Here is a 22,792-nt window from a genome sequence, read left to right as displayed (position 1 = left end):
ACCTCTCTAAACTCTTTCCTGAATTCAGGATATTCCCAGGACTGCTATGCTATCTCAAAAAAAAAAAAAAAAAAAAATTGCAAACCTGTTTAAAATATAAAATAAAAATCGGGCCCATTAAGTACAATTTGATTCTAAATATCAATTATCAGGGACATATTTTTATTGATTCTCGTCTATTTCACTGAATGGAATATATGTATGTACACACATACACACACACAAAATTGGGTTTTTTTTCCATTTAGTAAATATGACACTTTTGTAACCTTCTCCCTTTGGTTGAATTCATTCATCACCAATGTTTGTTCATGCAAGCATAAATAATGAAAATGCCCTCTAGTGCATAAGAGATGCCACATGCCCAATTATGCTAAATGCCAATGTTCTCACTGCCCAGGGAGTCTCACTGGAATGCCATCTCTGCTGCAGCTTCATCTTTTTTAAACCTCTGCATTCATGTCTGTCAGCCAAAAGCCCCTATCCTATCTAATAAAGGGGGAATATGCTAATTGACCCTCATGCAGTCACAAAAGATGGTGGCACCCACAGCCAATAATGAGGGAAATATGCTAATTGACTGTCATGCCCTCCAAGATGGCAGGGTCCAGTCCCCTCAGCTCCCCGCGCCTGCCTCCGGAGTCTCCCAGTCTCCTCAGCCCCCCAGCCGCCCAACCGCCCAAGGCTTGCACTGCCAGCAGTGGCAGCAGCAGAGGTGTGATGGGGCGTCGCCTTCCCCTGATTGCCAGGTCACCTCCCACCCCTGAGGGCTCCCAGACTGTGAGAGGAGGCAGGCCGGGCTGAGGGACCCCTCCTCCAGTGCATGAATTTTCATGCACTGGGACTCTATAATAATAAAAGCATAATATGCTAATTAGACCAGACAGCCGAACGACCTTCTGGACGTCCTTCCAGACGAAGTCACAGTGGCAGGGGCCAAGGCAGAGGTGGCAGGGGCAATCAGGCAGGCAGACAAGTGGTTAGGGGCATCAGGCAGGCAGAGGTAGTTAGGGGTGATCAGGCAGGCAGGCGAGCAGTTAGGAGTCAGCAGTCCCAGATTGACTTCTGGTTTAGGCCTAATCCCACAGGGGTTGGGATCGGGCTTAAACCAGCAGTTGGATATCCCCCAAGGGGTCCCACATTGTGAGAAGGTACAGGCCGGGCTGAGGAACCGCCCTCCCCCCGCCCCCCCCCCCCCCGCACTTATTTCGTGCACCAGGCCTCTAGTGTGCAATAAGAAACAGAAGCTATGCTAAGAAGCAGATTAATATCTACCCAGAAGAGGCTGTTTCAAATAGCCAAGGTCCAAAACATGGGAAAGAATTTCCAACAACAAATGTCAGATCCAGTTTGGTCAAGGACATTCAATGAAACAAGAGCAGGAATTCCCATTTTTTTCATCTTGTATTTTGTGCATGGTGTAGTCTGTACATGATATATTTTATGGTGCCATTCGTTTTTTCCTTTCTGAAACTAGGAAAAATTATTCAAAATATTTAGTAGCCAAGAGTAAGGTCTAGGCTCCTTTTCTCTGCCAGACATGTGCAACCACACTCTGCATGCTCATCACAGGCAACCCTTTCAATCCTTATTTTAGAGCCAGAGGTAGTGCCATTACTTTGATGCACAGACCATGTTAAGAGGAAAAAAGATCATAAGGTTGAAGAATCCAGTGATGAGGAAAATAAAGAGGCAGTAAGAAGTCATTTTCCTCCACTGTGAAGCAGACATCAAAAGATGCTTGTAACTCCTGCTAGCTAATGCTAGGCACCAGTGTAAGCAGTCATCATGGACACCAACAGTTCATTTAAAACTCTGCCCTATTCTATATACTTTGAAACAAGTGAATCAAGAACATGGGCTCTTCAGATAGGTAAGAAGCGTGTGTCTGAGAACATGTTTAGGTCCTTGTTAGCAGACAGCTGGTAACACTGGAGGAAACAAGTGCTCATGTTCTAAAGCTGCAAGATTTTTTAAGCAGAAATAATCCCATGCATTTAGAATAACAGAACATCTTGAATTATATAACGTTCGGTTGGGACCAAAAGGTTAAAACAAAAAACAAGCCATACGAAAGGTTAAACTAGTTATAGGACAGCACAGGTATAGCCAGTGATTAGTGACTATAATATGAAAATTTAAGATGTTCATTAGATGAATATTTGATTTTATGTTAATAGTTCTTTGTAACACAGATCCTCTGTCAAAAGGAATGAGCTTTTCTGATGAATCAGGAGTGGAAAAAAAGGGCTATACAATGGAATAGTAATAAAGCTTTTACAAAGGACTGCACTCCCACAGGATTGCAGTGATTCTTTTAGAGCGCACTCACTTCTTAGACAGCAACCAGCATCCTTCCTCCTGGCCAGAAGTTCAGCCCCCATCGTCTTTCTGAACACAGGACAGCAGACGCCAGCGTCACTCATTATCTACGTTCCACTTGTTTACTATCTAAAAACTTTAGCCTTCAGTATTGTAAATGCAGTCTCTGCCTTTGATATTGAAAGGTGAATGAAAGGATGGGATGAATTCAAGGTTACTTGAAACTCCCTTTATTCTACATAGTAACTGAAGATGGATATCACCATCTGTTCTTTGGAAACCATTGCTCTCTACACCAAATTCTCTAAGGATAGCAAATGGACTTGTTTACTTAAAAAGATGCTCAAAACATTATTTCACAGAAAACATTTTATTGATGGCTGAAGACAAAATAAAATATACATAAGGTTCCCTTCTCACCCCTAGTATGGAAAATATAGCACTAAAATGTAACTATTCAGTTAAGAACTTTCTCCACTCCAGAGCTTCAGTAGGTGACATTAATACTCATGAAACAGAACCCATGCTGTAAAACATATTAAATATAAAAAGAACATTCCTTTTTATATTGCTTATGTAAACTGTGTATGTCTACCTAAAGAATTAAGAATAAATCCAATTCTGACTTTTCACTGTTGTTTCTACACTAAGAAATACGAGGACTTCTTCTTTGGTGGGAAAAGCTATTTTGATAGTCATGTGTCCTTGTTATTATACAAAAATGGGATCAAAAGTCTGATTGAGGATGTTCAAAGATTATTATTGCTAAGGCACATTTTGCAATTTAAAAAATGTTGGTGGAAATAATTTGTTCAGTTTATTTGCTAACAGTCAAATTAGTAATTTTCAATTTCAATGATAAAATTAATAAAAATAACAAAACATATAAACATATAAACTCTCTAATGAGATGTAGTTAATAAAAATGGTTGGCTACAACAGACTATTTACTATAAACATGTCCAATTTTATTATTTTCTCACTATCTATATTCTTAAAGTTTACTATATTATTGCATTTTTGTCTAAAATCTTAAAAGACCTGTTTTCTAAAACCAATTCTCTCATGCTAGTTTTGCAAGAAAGCTGCATTTCACATTATTAACCTCATTAGTGCAATTTTCCTATAAATAAGTACAAACATTTGGAGGATGCATGTATAATGAGTGCTTGGTTACTATAGTAGCAAATGTCAAAGTAACTAAAAAAGTCTAAATTTTTCGACACTAAAAAATCTAGCATAGCATTTATACTTCTCTAAATACTGAAGGAAGAAAAGTCATCACAATGAAAATTAAGATACTGTTGTGGAAATTATGAGGCAACTTTATTATAAATTCCTGATATAGTCCACCCTGGCCTGTTCTTAATCTAAATGTAATTTAGCACTGCAAACCAGCATGAAAAAAAATTATTTTAAAAGGCATAAAAGTTACTAGTATAAAGAAGAAGAAAAAATTGTACCTCCAAAAGAAGTCAAAGGCAATCATTAAGTTATTTCAATAAAAAACACAACTTGGCCAGCCAAGTTATAATGCATTCCTTGAAACTGCATTCGGTCTCATGGCTCAGACCAAAGATCTGAAAGATCTTTTGATCAATTTAAAGTGGCCATTGACCAAATCAATTTCTCTGAGAGAAATCTTTAAACAATTTTTCAGCCTAACCCCTCTTCAACCCATTCAGATGGCTCACGTGTTATTAGGGACTCCACAGTTTAAAAGTATGTGGCCAGTCCAAGGCAAAGTGTTATGCTGCTTGCCTAACTGTAAAATTAACATATATGGAATATAAGATTTGAATTGATACTGAAAAACTCAGTAACATATTCATCTAATTTTTTAAAACCTACTGATGGAAAAAGAAATACATTTTATTTCATTTATACTAGAGCAGGAAGGCCCAGAAAGGCCATGCAATTGCAACAGAATGTTCAGCACCAGCTGGCGAAGCAGACACTGGCGGGCCAGCCCGACTGCTAGCATACGAGCCCCTGCCGCATCTGTATAATCTGGAGTAAGGCCGCCTGCACATCCTCATCCATGTGGCCCTTGAGACAAAGAAGAGAGAAGAGGAATATTTTATGTCGTCTTCATTTACACAGTAATTCTTACTAAAGACAAAGGCCAAATCCCCACTACCTTGGTTACAGCCTGAAGGATTTATTGGAAAATACATTGGAATTTTTAAAACTCAATTTAAAAGTAGTGCTCACTGCCCAGCCAGAGTGGCTCAGTTAGTTGAGTGTCATCCTGTGCACTGAAAGGGCACATACCTGGGTGGAATCACTTACGAAAGGCGGCCAATTGATGTTTCTCTCTCCCCTACACCCCTTCTCTCTCTTCCTTTTTCTCTCTAAGCATGTACTCAGGTGAAGATTGAAATAATAATAATAATAATATTGTAAAAAACCGTAGCGCTCACCAGTTGCTCTTAACATCCATTATTAGAAAACAGATGGGCACACATCTCTCCTATAACAGCTCGGATAATAAGGGACAGTATGAGTTATAAATGAGCAAAGTAATCTATAAGGAAATTTTTATTTTTGCTCCTGTTGAGTTTTTTTTTTTAAACGAGAGAATTAATGAAAAATCCCCATATTTTACGTAAATAAAATCATACATATAATTTTTCAACTTGCCTTTTCACCTAGTGTCATAGAAATCTATCCTAAGTTATATGCCTATTTAAAAATATTATATAACTAGAGGCCCGGTGCACGACATTCGTGCACTGGGGGTGTGGGGGGTCTCTCAGCCTGACCTGCACCATCTCCAATCTGGGAGCCCTCAGGGGAGCCCTCTCCAATCCGGGAGTTTCTGTCTGTCTGTCTTTGCAATCATATGAACGAATTGTCTGAGACCCCAAATCAGTTTGGTTTGTTGCTCACAGAATAATAGAGGCATTTTTTTTTCTTTGCTTCATTGGTGGAGATTTCCTGGAAGTTCTAGGATATCTTTCCTTTAATTTTTCCTAGACACTCTGATTTTACTTATGTCTCTCACCTTTGCTTTCCCTCCATTCCCCACCACAACAGTAACTTGCTCCAGGCTCACTATGCTCTAGTGTCTAGGAGATCCGTCTGCCACCAAAACTACTATTACCAGAATTCCTGGTGCTCCCCACGATCTTGGTTTTCCCTTCCTGCTCTGTCTCCGTCCCATGGCCTCCCACTCTGCCAAGCTCTCCCTCTCTGCTCTCCACCCGGCGCCTGTGTATGCAAATTAACCCGACAAAGCTGGCAGGTTAATTTGCATACTCACTCCTGATTGGCTGGTGAGCGTAGCAGAGGGATGGTCAATTTGCATGTTTCTCTTTTATTATATAGAATATCCCACTGTGTGGATGAATCATAATTTCTTTACCCATTCCCCCAATAATGGGCACTTAAAGGTGTTTCCAATCTTAGCAGATTCCTAGAAGACAAATTGATGGGTCAAAAAGCAAGCTCAATTTTCAATTTTGCTAAGTACTATAAAATTTTCTTCTATAGAGATTATAACAATTTACACTCCTACCAACAGGGTATAAATGTCCATTTCCCACAACACCCAGACCAATGTTATAGTCCACCATCTCAGTTAATATCTGCCAATCCCATAAGTGAAAAATGGTATCTTCTTGCTATTTGCATTTTCCCAAATACTGGTGAGGTTGAGTTCTTTATACACAAACATTAGCCATTCATATTTAGAAAGAAACACTTTAAACTTAAAAAGAGGGCAAGAGGGTTGAATAAATGCAAGTCAATGTGGTGGGCTTATTACAGCTTCCCCTTCTTTTTCTTTGCTGGAGCACTTGAATAGGTTTTAGCATAACGCTTCCTATTTATACAAAAAATTTTCTTTCTGAAATTTGTTTCTATAACAGCAGGATGTTTAAATTTCAAACATTATCCATAGTTGACTAAACTGAATTTCTTAGTTAACTTTATGATGCCAGACGGCAAGACTATTTCAGATGCCAACTGCTTTTGTTATGTTTAATTAGGAGTCAGTACAAAATAATTTCAGAAGCATACATTCAAAGTTGAAAAGTTTGTTAGTTTACAGTGTCATTCGGGAAAGCACACTCTTCCTCCATTGGCCAATATCAGAGCTGAGTGAGTTCCTCACGCTAATACAGATCTATACTCTTCTACTATCTCCCCTCCTAAACTTCCCATTCATGGTCCCTCAACAGTGTTCTCTAATAACTGCAATATACTTCCCAATCCCGGCCTATCTTTTACCTACTCAAAAAAAAAAAAAGTAGCCCAAGATATTTTCTTTCATCATACCGATTCATTCTTTTCCGTTGGTTTCCCATTCATCTCTTATAGAACAGGCCAGCTTTTTTATATTAAGAATTTGATATCATAGTTTCTTCCTTTTGATTATTTTACCTAGTTCTTTTTTAAAAAAAAGACCTTTCTTTGAAGTTTTCTCTCAACAAGCTATGCTTTTTCTTTTAACCATGCAGCCTGACACACTTCAAATCATAAACAATCCTCTTATATCTCACTTGCTATTCTAATATTGTCTCCTTTAGGACATCTTCCTGAAAAATCTATTCTGAGAACTTTGGAGATGCTGATCATAAGGTTTCTGCAGAACATTAAACATAACATCCTTCATATATTAAACATTTTCTTGGTGTGATTTATTTAAAAAAAAACAACACCCAACAACAGCTTTCTCATTACACATCTAAAGAAGGGCATTTTATTTTATTTTATTATTTTATTTTATTGATTTTTTTACAGAGAGGAAGGGAGAGGAATAGAGAGTTAGAAACATCGATGAGAGAGAAACATCCATCAGCTGCCTCCTGCACACCCCCTACTGGGGATGTGCCTGCAACCAAGGTACATGCCCTTGAGCAGAATCGAACCTGGGACCTTTCAGTCCGCAGGCCCACGTTCTATCCACTGAGCCAAACTGGTTAGGGCAAAGAAGGAAATTCTTAATCTTATACTTGACTGAGTTTAAGGCTCAATAAGTAAATATTATTGATAATCTTCTAACAGAACCAACTTTTTCCCTTAAATTATTACAATTCTGTGCACACCTTACTCGTCATTTCTGTACTTTTATAGTGTTCTTTACATTTCAAAGAAATACTCCTAAGCTACCAAGAAACAATGACATCTTTTCCACTCTCCTTTTTCGGTGACAGCCATGTGTGGCTGTCAAGGCATCATCTCAGCTAGCAGTAGCATCAATGTGTGTTGCCATCATATGTTGCCAAACTGTCTATAAAATGAGTGACAAGCAGATGGAGATAACATTAAGTTTAAGATGGTGTGTTGCCATATAGCTTTGTAAATTTCTCTGGGAGATATGCAAGCCATGATTAAAAGAAACACAATTGTTTTTAAATAAGCATATGGGGTTCAATTACTTTAAACATGATTTTCACATAAATTTACTTGAACATGAAAAATTTATTTTCTCTAAAATAATATCCTTTCCAAAGGAGAAACAGTTCTTTACCTGTGCGGCACTAAGAAGGTGTGTCCGATAAATTGCAACTACTTCTTGGTGCTGTCTGTGGGCATCCTAGAAATGTGGGAAGAAGGGCAGAGCAGAATGTCAGCATTCCTGTTTTCAAACACATGAGGCTTATGATACTGCTGTCTTTGGGCTTGAGGCTACAAAACAGCAGTATTGTTAAAATGCTCCTGATGCTTTTTGTCACAAACCACCTTGGACCGACCACATGCAAATTTCATAGCATAACAATAGTATAAACTTTTCTCATGAATGTGTGGGAATATTGATAGTGAAAGCAATTCTACTTATCCTAGGTCACATGAAATGATTTTCTTAGGTGACAACTAATGTCACAAAATAATCCAGACACTTATCAACTTACACTTTAGATGACTACAAAAACTTCTCATCTTGTCCCCATCTCTAAATCTGACTCCCTATCAAGCTTTGAAGGTAGAGACAGCTCTTTCCTCATATCCTTTTGGCTTAAAAATCTTGGGTGTCACCTCAGTACATACAAGAGAGAATCCAAATTCATCAGCTTGGTTCTCAACAGTCTCCACGATTTGGCTGTAAAGATAGCTCCTGGTACTAGCCAGGCTGATGGGCCTTGCACTGCCTGGGGCATGCCACTTGCATTCAACCCCCATGGCTGCTTCACACTATTGCCTTTGCCTGGAAGATTGTGTTTTCCTCTCAAACACCACCTGCCTTACAAGTTCAGGCCAGTTAGTCCTTTCCTTTTTTAAATTAGCTCCTACCATACCAGTAATCTTTCCTTCCTGGGACTTAATTATCACTTAGAATCTATAATTCTATATTTGGTATTTTTGCCATGTTATTTTACTTTCGTTGGATCTATATTTTGCCTCATAACTACCCATAACTCCTCGGGACAAGAACTGTATGCTTTCTTTGTCCCTGGCAGAGTTTAGCATGGTGTAATGAACATAATCTATATTATAAAAGGCCTGTGGCCCTAACGCCGTAACAACCAAAGACCAGCACGGGTGGGCAGGGCTGCGTGTGCGCGGTGAGGCCGCAAGTGGGCGGGACCGTGTGATTTCGCACGCTGGGCTTCTAGTTAATAATAAATACTTCCAATTACTCAAGAGACTACCATATCCCTTTGATAAGATCCAAATAAGCAATTCTGACAAACTGCTATAGGCCAATAGTCTTATAAAAATGGAAACTTAAAAAAACCCCACAACTTTCTTCTATTCAAAAACAATTCATAACAAATACCTATAGAATAGGAAAATATTAGCAACAATTCACATTTGATTACGCTATGTTTTACTTAGCATTTCCATGCATATTATATTAGCTCGTTCAATTAAAAAGCAAACAAACAAGTAATCAGTTTTTAATTATCCAATTATGGATGAAGAAGCCAAGTGTTAAGGGAAATGTTTCATGTCACTTGCTTTTATTATTATATTTTAAAATATATTTTTATTGATTTCAGAGAGGAAGGAAGATGGAGAGAGAGATAGAAACATCAATGATGAGAATCATTGACTGGCTGCCTCCTATACACCCCACATTGGGGATCAAGACCGCAACCCCGGCATGTGCCCTTGACTGGAATCGAACCCAGGACCCTTCAGTCCGCAGGCTAACACTCTATCCACTGAGCCAAATCAGCTAGGGCTCATATCATTTGCTTTTAAATGGCAGGGCTTAGAACTGAGCTCCCATCTTCAGCTTTTAAATCCAGACATTTCCTTTAATATATAAAGGAGATATAGATATCCATATAGGTATTTATAAGGATATAGGTACCTATATGGATATACATATCCAGATATTTTATTTTAATATATAATGATATAGAGCATAAAACCACAGGAATGTCTATCTTTACTCATAAAGAGAAGATTATTTAAAAACTCCCTTTAATTTAGTGGACCATTACTTTAGAGAGTGTGCTGCAGTTACCAGATTTGGAGTCAGCGAATCTCAGGATTAAAGCCTAGCTGTATGACCCCAGGCATTGAGTATTTTCATCTTTGTTTCCTTAATAAGGATGTTAAATGGGGGAATAAAACTTTAAAGATTTTGATGAAGATAAAGTTTAAAGTATGTAAAATATGTAATATAGTGCCTGGCATGTTGTAGGCACTAAATAAGGTATATTATACCACTAGTGAAAGTAACTTTTAGCAAAAAAGATTACCTTCTTGGTCTGAACACAGCCACAAATCAATCTGATTTCTAAAGAAGCTTTTATAAACAGACAAGCTAACGTGACCCTGCATACAGCAGCATGAAGCCCTGCAGGCCTGGGGTACTTACAGTCAGCTGCTGCTGCAGGGACCGCACTTGGTGCTGCAGAGTGTCGATCAGTTGGCTCTGTCTCTTGCTGGGACTCCCACTCGTATAGGTGAGCTGTGAAAGGCCATTCAGTGCCTGTTTTAGTCTCTCTACATCATTAAGCAGCTCAGTTATCTTATAAAAAAAGAAAGAAGTTGTGGGAAAAACATGTATTACTCATTTACAATGAACATTTTTACACAGTATATACAATATTATTTACACAGTATATACAATTATATTTCTCTCAGGAATTCCTTACAAAAGCATTACAAAATTAAGAATGAATATGGGTATATCCTAAGATTTGAGTGTAACCCCAGTCTTATTTTTAGATAACACACAAGTACCTATAAAGTTAGATAGACTATATTCCAGGTCATTTGAAATATACAAAGGTAGAGGAGATTCTTTCCAACAAAGTTGAAAAGTTAAAAAAAAAAAATAGTGGCTCATGTATATCTAACATTAACTTACGTGTCCTGTTCCTTTCAAAAACATATGATTTTAGACTCCTTTGTCTTAAAGAGGGAAAATAGAGAGGCTGTTTAGAACAGTGGGAAGAGCATAGGCTTTAAGCCTTTAAATTAGATCTGATGTTTATGAGCTGTGTGAGCTTGGCTCATTGCCTTTCTTTTTCTAAACCTTAATTTCATTAACAGTGAAAGAGGGAAAATTTTTCATAGTTAAAAAAATCAAATGCTATCATAAAGATATGCCTGTTACACAGTACATGCTCAATTAATGGCAACAATTATAACTAGATATTAATAACTTGCTATTATAATGATATATAATTATATATACAACTACCTTCCATTAACCATTTAAAGTCTGGATCATCTGAGCAGAGGTGTCAGTACCTACATCTCTACACTGAGGAGGGCGGGAGCTGTGTCTACTTTCACTCATTGCTGTGTCCCCAGCACTGAGCATAGCACCTGGCATGCAGAAGGCATTTAACAGTTATTTGTTGAGCTGATAAAACTGCACTCAGTGTCCCTGATTTCTCATCCTCATAGTAAACACTTCATGCAACTCTCAGTTCTGCAAATATTGTTGAGCACCTATCATGCAAATTATAACATGAGAATGAATGATAAGAAAAGGTAAATTATAGTTTTTCTCCTAAAAACTGGTTGGCAAGATCAACCACATAATTCTGACATTGTAACATATATGTTTTAAGAGGATGGCAAAGCCAAAACAAAACATGTATTTTTAAAGAGGAAGAGTTTACTGTGGACTAGATTGGACAGGGAAGGATTTGGGAAAGAGGACAAGCCCTGACATGAGGATTAAGAAATTAACAGAATTTGACTCAGTACAAAGGAGGGCAGCACATTCCAGGCAAGGTAACCAGTCTGTAGAAAGATATGGGGACAGAATGTACAGCCAACTGGAGAGTTTGGCGTGCTGATATGGGTGAGTGCCAAGATTAAGTTTGGGGTGTTCCCTAGCATCCTTGGTTTCTTGCAGGCCAGAAACAGCTTTTTGCCTCCCCTCTTCAGCATTCTTCAAGTACCCCAAACCCAATGGATTCATTATGAGATACGTGAACCTTGAATCTCCCCATATTTCCTCAATTCTTGGCTGTACCAGCTGAGGAAACAAAATGCTTTTCATTTTTGTGTAACTATACTATTTTTTTTTCCAATTCTGAAATTTTTCGCTCATCAGTAGTCAAACAGAAAGGTAGCATTTAATGGCCACTATGCTTTTGTAAACCTGTCAGTAGGATGCTAAAATACTGCTCTGTTCTGCTCTGGGGTTTCCAATGCAAAGCCACGAAGATGACTCAGGGCCTACCTTATTATCTTTTGCTTCAATTTGCTTAGCAGATTCCTGTATTCTTGTCTGCAACTCTGTGATTGTTGATAAGGACTTATCGCATCGCTCCTGCTGATCCTTGATTTCTTGCTCAATGCTAAAATGTAGTAATTCTTTATCACCTTTTGCAGACAGTCCCTTCTTTTTGGCATGCAAAACCTCCTCACATACTTCTTCATACTTTTTATTCAGATTGGCCAACTTTTCATTTAAGTTGGAAATCTGTGTCTCCAAATCACTTTTTTTTGCTTTATATTTAGACATATCAACTACCTCTCTTGTCTCTAATTTTTTTAATGCTTGTTTACTATTCTGAACCTCTGACTGAAGTTTGGAGATTTCTTCAGTTTTGTTTCGGTTTTCTTCTTCCTTGGCTCGCAAGGTAGCTTTTATAATTCCAACTTCTTTCTCAAATGCTTCCTTCATTTGCAAATGCTTTGCCAGGGACACAGAAGAGTTCTTTTGGTTTTCCAGCAACTGATGCAGCTTGGTCACTGTCTGCTGCTCCTCCTCATAACACCTTTGCTTATTCTTCAATTCTTCCCTTAGAGTATCAATTGTGCCATTAAGAGATTTTTCCAGGGCCTCTGCCTGTTCCGATGGGACATACTGCTTTTGCAAAAGTGTCTGTGCTGTAAGGATGTCAGAAGTCTGTTTGGCATTTTCTTCTACTAGCTTCTCCTTCTCATTCTTTACCTCCGTGTATTTCTGTAACAGGTCTTTTAACTGTCTGTTCAGCTCTTCTGTTTTTCTGTTTAATGCTCTTTCCATTTCATGAGAATTCTCTATGAGAACATTCTTGTCCCTTAAATCCTTCTGAAGAGTGAAAATCTCCTCCTTTAACTTGTCATTCTCTTGTTTGCACTTCTTGGTCTCTTCGTCCCTGACATTATACTTTTGTGTCTGCTCTGATAACTGTTCTTTTAGTTCTTTCTCTATTGTCTTAAATTTTTTCTCACACTCTTCAAAGCTGGCAATTGGAGCATATTTTACTTTAATGCATTCTTGTATCGTGTCAAGTTCCTTTTTCTGGGCTTCAATTTCAGCATGCAGTGTCACAATCTCTTCTTGGCCTTTCTTGTAGCTGGCCAGTATTTCTGCACTATTCTCCTGTACATTTCTCATGCTCTTACTGACAGCACTCACCTTTTCCTCATGCTCTCTTAGGCTGATGTACTCAGCTTTCATTTGGTTCTGAGTATTTTCCAGGTTTCTTCTTAATATTTCATTCTCATCTTTTATTTTCACAAGTTCTTTATTTACATGTTCAAATTTTTTCTTCACATCTAACAATTCTCTGTTAGTTTTATCTAATGTACTACTTAGTGCAGTTTTAATCTCTTCGTGGGTTTTAACTGGTACATACTGATTACTCATAGTCTTTTTCAAGTTGGTGTTTTCAGACATGAGTGAATATACTTTCTCTTGGTCTTCACCACATTTCTTATTAAGTTCAGAGAGCTGTTTTTTAAGTTCAACTATATTGGACTTCAGCATCATCATCTCTTTTTCATGTTTCTCAGGAGGTATGAACACAGTTTCCAGGCGGTTAACATTTTTATTTAAATTGTCATTTTCCATCAGCAATTTCTCCATTTCCAACTTCTTTTCTGTGTATTTTTCTGTTACATCTAAAAGCTTTTTATTCAAATCACCAATAATTACATCATGTGACTTTTTCATTTCTTCACTTACTTTTAAAGGAATGTAATGATTTTTCATTTCAGTTGTTAAGTTATGTACTTGCTGGTTGAGGAGCTTATTATCCAGATTAGCCTTTTCGATTTCCTTTTGTAAGGTCTGATTTTTGGATATTAACTCAGTGACCTTCTTCCCAAGTTCTCCTGACTTTTGTTCTAATCTGCTCTTGAGCTGCTCATGTTCCTCTGGTTTGACATGCTGAGAAATCTTAGCCTTAAAATTCTCAAGCTCTCGCTTTAACTGTTTAATTTCACTAAGAGATTTTTCATATTCTCTTTCCATATCAACTAATTTTTTTGCCTTCTCATTTACTTCATTCGATAATAAGCTCTTCATGTTTTCAAATTTTTCTTTTGGAATGGAAAGGGCCAACTTTGCTAACAATTCTTTTAACTGGCCTTCCATCTCTGTGACCCTTCTCCCTTTCTTCTCTCGCTCCATTTCACACATACTGAATTCCTTCTGCAGTCGCTTATTTTCTTCTACCAGCTTGCCCTCATCCCGCTTAAACTCTTCTACTAACATCTCATTTTGTTTGATTTGGTTTCTTAATTTTCCCACTTCTGCTGAAGCGCCTTCATACTTTGCTTTCATGTCTTTCAACTGATCCTTCAGTTCCTCCATTAGTCTGTGATTCCCTGAAGCTGCTTCACTTGTAAGATGCTCTTTAAGGGCAAGAAAATGAGTCTGCATTTGTTTAACTTTCCCTTCTGACTCATACATTCTCTTCTGCACATCTTTTAATGCATCTTCTAATTGCTTTATCTGTTCATCTGAGTCCTCCTTGACCCTTTCACATTCTAATGCTAATGCTTTGCACTCAGCCACCTTGTGAGCCAGTTCATTTTGGAGCTTGAGTCGGTCCTGTTTTGCTGATTCACAGAAAGTTCTCATTGTTTCTAACTCTTTCTTTAAAATTTCGTTTTCAGAATATGAAGTTTGATTTGGTAAGGACAGCTCCAGTGGTCGTAACATAGATCTGCTTTGCATATGAGCTGGCACACCTGTGGAAGTACACTGAAAACAGGAAAACAAAAAGATATCAATCACAAAAGCCTAAAGAAGATACTTATAAAGTACCCACATCATCAGCAGTCAAAGGGTTTCAGACTAGTATTTTGGAAAAATATAGGACTGATTTGTGAAGTAAGAAAACAGTTCTGGGTATTTCCTAATACATACTTACACAGTGACATTTTGAAAGTCTATTCACATAAGTGTACTTCTAGCAGAAGAAAGAAAACAGTTGTGGCCTCTGGAGACTATTTTCTCTTTTCCCATTCACAATACCTACCCCACACATGAATACCAACTCAGACAAAACACATTTATTACTGCTATGTTTTATGGCACATTGTGTGCATAGAACTTCAAATTCTGAAGGCATCAGAACCCCTGAAGAAAAGTGATATTAGTTTCTAATAAAATATCTGACTTCTGAGTACCCTCATTGTTAACTGCAATGTAAGGTTCTTAAATTATAAAAATACCACCAAAATAAACCTAGCTAGTGTGAGAGTGGTCAAGAGAATGATGTTAATCAACCCCCCAAAAAGCCCACAAGTTTTCTTCTCTGAAATAGAGAGCTAAATTAGAACTTTGCATATAATCAACACTAATAAAAGAGAAAAATGGTAATTGGCGTACGAGCTACCCTTTTCATTGGCTAATCAGGGCTATATGCAAATTAACTGCCAACTAAGATTGGCAGTTAACTGACAACTAAGATTGGCAGTTAACTGCCAACAAGATGGGGGTTAATTTGCATATGTAGGCACAATGCAGGGAGGCGAAAGGGAAAGCAGGAAGAAGCCCCCTGCCACTGACAGTGATCGGAAACCCAGGGGGGAGCTAAGAGCTGGGGGGCAGCCATGATCGGAGAATCAGGTGCCTTTGCCGCCCTGGCCAGTGATAGCAGGAAGTAGGGGTGGAGCCAGCGATGGGAGCTGGGCACGGTCGAAGCTGGCAGTCCCGGGAGCTAGGGGCCCCTTGCCTGGGCCTAAAGCGAAGCCCACGATCGCGGGGCCGCTGCAGCTGCGGGTCCCCGCTGCCCGGGCCGGACGCCTAGGCCAGAGGCGTCAGGCCTGGGCAAGGGGCCGATCCTGCGATTGGAGGGTGATGGGGGTCAACGCCTGAGGGCTCCCAGTATGTGAGAGGGGGCAGGCTGGGCTGAGGGACACTCCCCCCACACACACACACCCAGTGCACGAATTTCGTGTACCGGGCCCCTAGTCTTACTATAAAATTTGATTAACATCTTGTTCCCTCTATTAAGTGTTGACAAAAAAGTAACATAATTAAACTCAGTGAAACAGTTCATAAATAACAGAATATATAATCATGAAAGATTAAACTTATTTGTATTTTTTCTCATACTGCCAATTACAATAAGGACTCTTTACAAGTACTAATCTATACTAATAATAGAGGAATATGCAAATTGTCCGGGACACCATCACAGTAATGACCAAACAGCAGGCTGCTTGGGAGGACAAGGCCAGGAGGGGGGTTAAGTGAGGGATGACCAAACAGCAGGCTGCATGGGGTGACCAGGCCAGCAGGGGAGGACAGTTGGTGGCAATCAGGCTGGCAGGGGAGGGCAGTTGGATGTGATAAGACAGTCAGGGGAGCAGTTAGGTATCAATCAGGTCGGCAGGAGAGGGGTCAGGGAACGATCAGGCTGGCAGGCAGAAGTGGTTAGGGGCAATCAGGCAGGCAAGCAGTTAGGAGCCAGCAGTCCCAGATTGTGAGAGGGATGTCTGACGGCCGGTTTAGGCCCGATCCTAAACCAGCCGTTGGACATCCCTCAAGGGGTCCTGGATTGGAGAGGGTACAGGCCGGGCTGAGGGACACCCCCCAACCCCCCATGCATGAATTTCATGCACCGGGCCTCTAGTTCATTGATAAAAGCTATGTGCTACGAGTACATTCCACTATTTTAGTATTGTTAGTTCAATCTACACTGCCTTCTCCTGGATCAAGAAGAAAATTAACAATATGAAATAATTTCCCAACCTCAGTTTGCTTCTCATCATCATTCAACTTACTAATTATCTTTAGACTGAGACTACTATAATTTACCAACAAGTTATTTACACAGCTTCGTAATTCCCATACTTATTTTATTATGGTTAAATATTACCTAATCTACTTCAGTACTATTCAGTTGACTAATATCCATTCTCTCAACTTAAAATCTTAGAAAGTTTCCAGCTTAAGATGATCTTAGACATCATGTACACTAATTCACTCTGCCCACAGATGAAGGCATGTAAAAAGGTCTTTGAAGCTCAAATATTTATCAGTTCTACAGTCCATAGGACGTACTAGGAATGTAAACCTTGTTTCTACTGCAAACTAAAAGTGAGGAACAGATAAACAAGTAAGAAAATCAGACAATACTCTCTCGTGGAAGCTTTATTTGTTTTGAGGAGAATTTCTAAAACATAGCATATTTGAAAGCAAGGAAAATTATATTGCAAAGTCAAAACAAATGACTTTTTAATTATTCATACCTGTCTTCCCTTTTTTATGGAAAAATATGAAGAGTTAACCATCTGCTGTAATACAGGCTTACTGTAAAGACCATGAAGTTGTAACTCAAATCTCTCATTTAAGCCACTGTCATCAAAAACACGCTAGGGGGCACCAGAAACAGCAATATCTACTTTTATTAAAATTAAGAATGCAAGACCAACTTACTTTTTTTACGATGAAAACCATAGCCAATGCATATATTCTTGGTAAATATACAAGTTGTTCTCTTTTATAAAAGGCTGAAATGTTTTAATACATTTTTTAATTAAAAAAATAGTATTACCTGTGAGTCTGTCATGTACATTTGACCTTGTTTAAGAAGCATATCTTCTTTTCCTAAATAAATACAAATAAATGATATGAACTTCATTATCCATACCAAATAGGCTAAGTATTAATTTGGTGTTATCTCTCCTTTATTTTTCAAACAGAAGAGAAGTATGAGTTACAGTATAAAATTATCCTTGTTCTAAAATATTCATATTTTACCTTGTACACAGGGGAGTATCCATATTCTTCTGAATAGATAGTAAGTTCCCTTTTAGAACCATATAACATTGTGCCCCACCAGTGTGGCTCAGTGGTTGAGTGTCATCCTATGAACCAGGAGGTTCCAGTTCGATTTCCGGTTAGGGCACATGCCGGGGTTACAGGCTTGATGCCCAGTGTGGGGGCATGCAGGAGGTAGCCAATCAATGATTGTTTCTCATCACTGATGTTTCTATATCTCTATCTCTCTCCCTCTCCCTTCCTTTCTGAAATCAATGATATATATATATATACATATATATATAACTGTTGACTAAAAAAGCTACATATATATATATATATATATGTATGTATGTATATATATATATATATATATATATGCCTAAGCGATGGTTATGACCGGTCAATCAAATGACCAGTCAACCAGTCGCTATGACATGCATTGACCACCAGAGGGCAGACGCTCAATGCAGGAGCTGCCCCCTGGTGGTCAATGTGCTCCCACAGCCAACCTCCCACGGTCCCACCCCCTGGCTGGCTGGCCCCCATCAATTGGCCCCGATCAGGACTGGGCAAGATGGCCCCGATCGGCCCGATCGCCAGCCAGGCCGAGGGGCCCCACCTGTGCACGAATTCGTGCACCAGGCCTCTAGTAACCATTATAAAATATGTATCTTATAATTAATCAAAATAAAAATGTTCTTGCAATTGACAGGATAAATATTAATATTCAATGGGAAGCAAAAAATAGATATTCTAGAGAAACTCTTTAAAATTGAAAAACAATACATAAAAGTGAAGATTAATTAAGTATAGTCTTAAAATAAGTAACTGTTACGGGACTTCTAACTAATTTTAAAATTACCTGCATTGGGACTATATCCAAAGATTTCTCCAAATCAGAAAACTATGTTTACTTCCATAAAAAACAAATCCCAAATATCACAAGATAAATGTCTATTAACCAACAAGGCAAATTTGGTAATTCATATTATATACAGTTTTTAAAACAGGGGCTAAGGAAAGTCAGTGCCTCAGAGATGATCAGATTTTATGTTAGAGGCTATAATAGTTCCAGGTGTTGAGGTATAACACACAAATAGTTGGATAACGTTTAGCGGCAGGAGTAGAATATACAGTTAGACAAAAATAAATAGGCATAGCATTCTTCTTTGATCAAACTTGGTGAATTGTAATGATAATCTACATTTTTATACTTACGGTTACTGAAATGACTTCCTGATCCTACATGATCACTCTGAAATCAAAAGTATAAATTAAAACATTTTAGGTGAATACATCTTCATTTTGTTATATTTTATATCTACTTTAGCTCTAAACCATGTAGTCACTAAAACCACATTTTCAACATTCCTTGTTTCTCCTAAGCATTATTCTACTAGAACCACAAAGACATAGCACGACCAACAATTAGAGAGATAGGTTGGTAATGAACTATTTCACTAAGCATTTTAATAAAAGCAAAGTGTTTCAAGGAAAAACTGTATAGCTCAAAAGAAAAAAAAAAAGTGAGCTCCAAATGAATTAAAACAACTTTCAATGCATATTCTTTGCTGCTTCTTTTTCTCCAAAGAAGGAAATGCCACATTTGTACAATATTACTTTACACTGTTGGGAGCAGAAAGGGAATCCTACCTCATTAACTGTGAAATATTAATGTTAACTTCTTTCAGAATTTATAGAATACCCATTACTCTTGAAAGCAAAAGGAGACAGATAGCGGGAAATGAAATTGAGGCAAAGACCTACACTCAGTAATAAACCCATCAATGCAACAGGAAAAGGAAAATAAAGAAACTTAAGATGCTCTGAATCAAAATGTATTAGGATTGCTCCTTTTTTCAAGTAAGCCAAATACAAAGAGTCTAGCATATAAATTTTAAAAATTATACCTTTAAGAGTGAAGATATGCAGATGTAGTTCATGTTGGTATATTTGTGTATATTATACTAATAGCTATAGGTCAAACTCTGATATAGGTGATCACAATAAAAATGGTCCATTTTTTAAATCCTCACCTGAGGATATGCTTTTTGATTTTTTTTTAGAGAGAGAGAAACAAGTACTTCAAGAAATGTTAATGGGACTTCTTTAAAAATAAGGATAAAAAGAAAAGTAAATATAATACAATGTCAACAACTTCATACCTATCAATGATCACTTTAAATGTAAGTGGTTAAATCGTCCAATCAAATAACATGAGGCAGCCAGTCCTAAGAGGGTAATTCATAGCAATACAGGTCTACCTCAAGAATCAAGAATAATGTCAAATAAACAATCTAACCTTCCATCTAAAGAAACTAGAAAAAGAAGGAAGAAAGCCCAAAGTGAGAAGGAAGGAAATAATAAAGATCAGAGTGTAAATAAACAAAGTGCAGTCTCAAAAAACAACACAAAAGATCAATGCAACCAAGTGCTGGTTCTTTGAAAAGATAAACAAAATTGATAAACCATTCATCAGACTCACCAACAAAAAAGAGAGAACCCAAATAAAATCAGAAATGAGAAGGTACAACTGACACCACAGAAATATAAAGGATTATAAGAAAACAGTATGAATAATTATATGCCAACAAACTAGACAATCTGGAAGAAATCTTTAAATTCCAAATAATATACAATCTTCCAAGACTGAATCAAGAAGAAACAGAAAATTTGAACAGACTGATTACAACCAATAAAATTAAGTCAATAATCAAAAAAATCCCAACAAACAAAAGTCCCCAAATGACTTCACATTTGAATTTACCAAACACTGAAAGAAGAATTAACACCTACCCTTCTCAAACTATTCCAAAAAATTCAAGCGATGGAAAGACTCCCAAGCTCATTTTATGAAGCCATTATTATCCTAATTCTAAACCAAGGACATTACAAAAAAATTATAAGACAATATACATGATGAACAAAGATGCAAAGATCCTCAACAATATATTAGCATATCATATCCAGCAATATATAAAAAAGATCATACACCATTACCAAATGGGATTTGTTTCTAGGATGCAAGGTTGGTTCAATTGTTGCAAATCAAGTAACATGACACTCTACATAACCAAAATGAAGGATAAAAATCACATGATTATATCAATAAATGCAGAAAAAGAATTTGATAAAATCTAGCATTCTTTTATGATAAAAGTTCTCAGCAAAGTGGGAAGAGAGGAAATATACCTCAATATAATAAAGACCATGTATGACAAACCCACAGTTAACATCATATTGAATGGGGAAAAGCTAAAAGTATTTTCCTTAAGATAAGGAACAAGACAGACATGTCCACTTTCATTACTTTTATTCAGCATAGTATTAGAAGTCCTAGTCACAGCACTCAGACAAGAAAAAGCAATAAATTGGAAAGACACCCAAATTAGAAAGGAAGAAATAAAACTTTCATTATTTGCACCTGACATGATACTATCTATCAATCTATCTATCTATCTATCTATCTATCTATCTATCTATCTATAAAAATAGAGAGAAATATGCTAATTAACCAGGACGCCATAAGCAGTCGACTGGACAAGAGGAGGTTGCACACGAAGCGTTGGCGGCGGGGCGGCAGGAGCCTTGCACGCCTGCGCTGGGGAGGGCCTGATCAGCAGCGGCTGTGACTGCTTCAAGGGTCAGAGAGGGAGGCAGGGCCAGAATGACAGCGGTTGAGGCTGCTGCGGTCCGGACCGGTGACTCAAGGGTGGGCGGCGCTACGCAAGTTTGAATCGCACGCTGGGCTCTTAGTATATAGATAACCCTAAAGATTCCTTCAAGAAACTACCAGAACTGATAAATGATTCAGTAGCAAAGCAAGACAAAAATAAATATTTAGAAATTGGCTGCATTTTTATTTACCAATAATGAACTATCAGAAAGAGAAATTAAGAAAATCCCACTTACAAGTGCATCAAAAAATAAAATACCTAGAAATAAAGTTAACCAAGGGGGTAAAAGACCAGCACTCAAAAGGTTATAAGAAATTGAAGAAAATAAAAATAAATGGAAGCATATACTGTGTTAATAGAAAGGAAGAATTAACATCATTAAAATGTCCATACCATCTAAAGCTATCTATAGATTCAATGCAATCCCCATCAAAATGCTAATGGCATTTTTCACAGAACTGCAACAAATAATCCAAAAATTTACATGGAACCACAAAAGATTCCGAATTGCTACAGTAATCTCGAGAAAGAAGAAGTTGAAGGTGACGAGCTATCTGACATCAAATTATACAAGACTATAATAGTAAAATAAGCATGGTACTGCCATAGAAACAGACACATAGATCAAGGAACCAGAATAGAGAGCCCAGAAATAAACCCATGCCTACATAGTCAACTAATATATGGAAAGGAGGCAAGAACATACAATGAGGTAAAGACAGTCTATTCAATAAATGGAGTTGGGAAAATGGGACAGATACATGCAAAAAAATAAAACTGGACCACTTTCTTGCACCAGATACAAGAATAAACTCAAAATGGATTAGAGACTTAAATGTAAGACTCAAAACCATAAAACTCCTAGAAAAAAAGATGGGCAGTAAAATCTCTGACATATCTCTTAGCAATACTTATATATCTCCCCAGGCAAGGGAAACAAAAGAAAAATAAGGAAATGGGACTACATCAAACTAAAATGGTTTTTCACAGCAAAGGAAACCATCAAAGAATTGAAAAGACAAGCAATTGAATGGAAGAAGATATTAGCCAATGATACATCTGATAAGGGATTAATACCCAAAATTGATAAAGAACTTATGTAACTTAATACCAAAAAAACAAAAAAACAAACAAAACAACAACAACCCCACAATCTATTTATAAAATGGGCAGAGGACCTGAATAGATAATTCTCCAAAGAGGACATACAGGCATATGAAAAGATGTTCAATGTCACTAATCAGCAGATAAATAAAAATTAAAACCACAATGAGATATCACACCTGTCAGAATGACTATCATCAATAAATCAACAAACAACAAATGTTGGTGAGAACGTGGAAAAAAGGGAACCCTCATGCACTCTTGGTGAGAATGCAGATTGTTGCAGCTACTACGAAAAAAGCATGCAGAATCCTCAAAAAATTAAAAATAGAAC

General features: G+C 37.6%; 1 protein-coding gene across 3 annotated transcripts in view; it reads right to left on the bottom strand.

Annotated features, from left to right (window-relative positions):
- Positions 1 to 3,304: 3,304 nt before the first annotated feature.
- The window catches only part of UACA (uveal autoantigen with coiled-coil domains and ankyrin repeats), a 116,948-nt gene continuing 97,460 nt past the window's right edge, over positions 3,305 to 22,792 (bottom strand). For all 3 annotated transcript variants that reach the window (XM_059658603.1, XM_059658612.1, XM_059658619.1), the window contains 6 exons: positions 18,896 to 18,932; positions 17,469 to 17,521; positions 11,927 to 14,665; positions 10,100 to 10,252; positions 7,799 to 7,864; positions 3,305 to 4,371 (listed from right to left, as the gene is read on the bottom strand). In XM_059658603.1, coding sequence (XP_059514586.1) covers positions 4,300 to 4,371; positions 7,799 to 7,864; positions 10,100 to 10,252; positions 11,927 to 14,665; positions 17,469 to 17,521; positions 18,896 to 18,932 — 3,120 coding nt within the window. In that variant the 3' untranslated portion in view covers positions 3,305 to 4,299. The remainder of the gene's footprint in view (positions 4,372 to 7,798; positions 7,865 to 10,099; positions 10,253 to 11,926; positions 14,666 to 17,468; positions 17,522 to 18,895; positions 18,933 to 22,792) is intronic.

Source organism: Myotis daubentonii, chromosome 1, assembly GCF_963259705.1.
Source record: "Myotis daubentonii chromosome 1, mMyoDau2.1, whole genome shotgun sequence".
NCBI lineage: Eukaryota > Metazoa > Chordata > Mammalia > Chiroptera > Vespertilionidae > Myotis > Myotis daubentonii.
The sequence above is the reverse complement of the archived record's forward strand: the minus strand, read 5'-3'. Positions and strand labels throughout refer to the sequence as shown.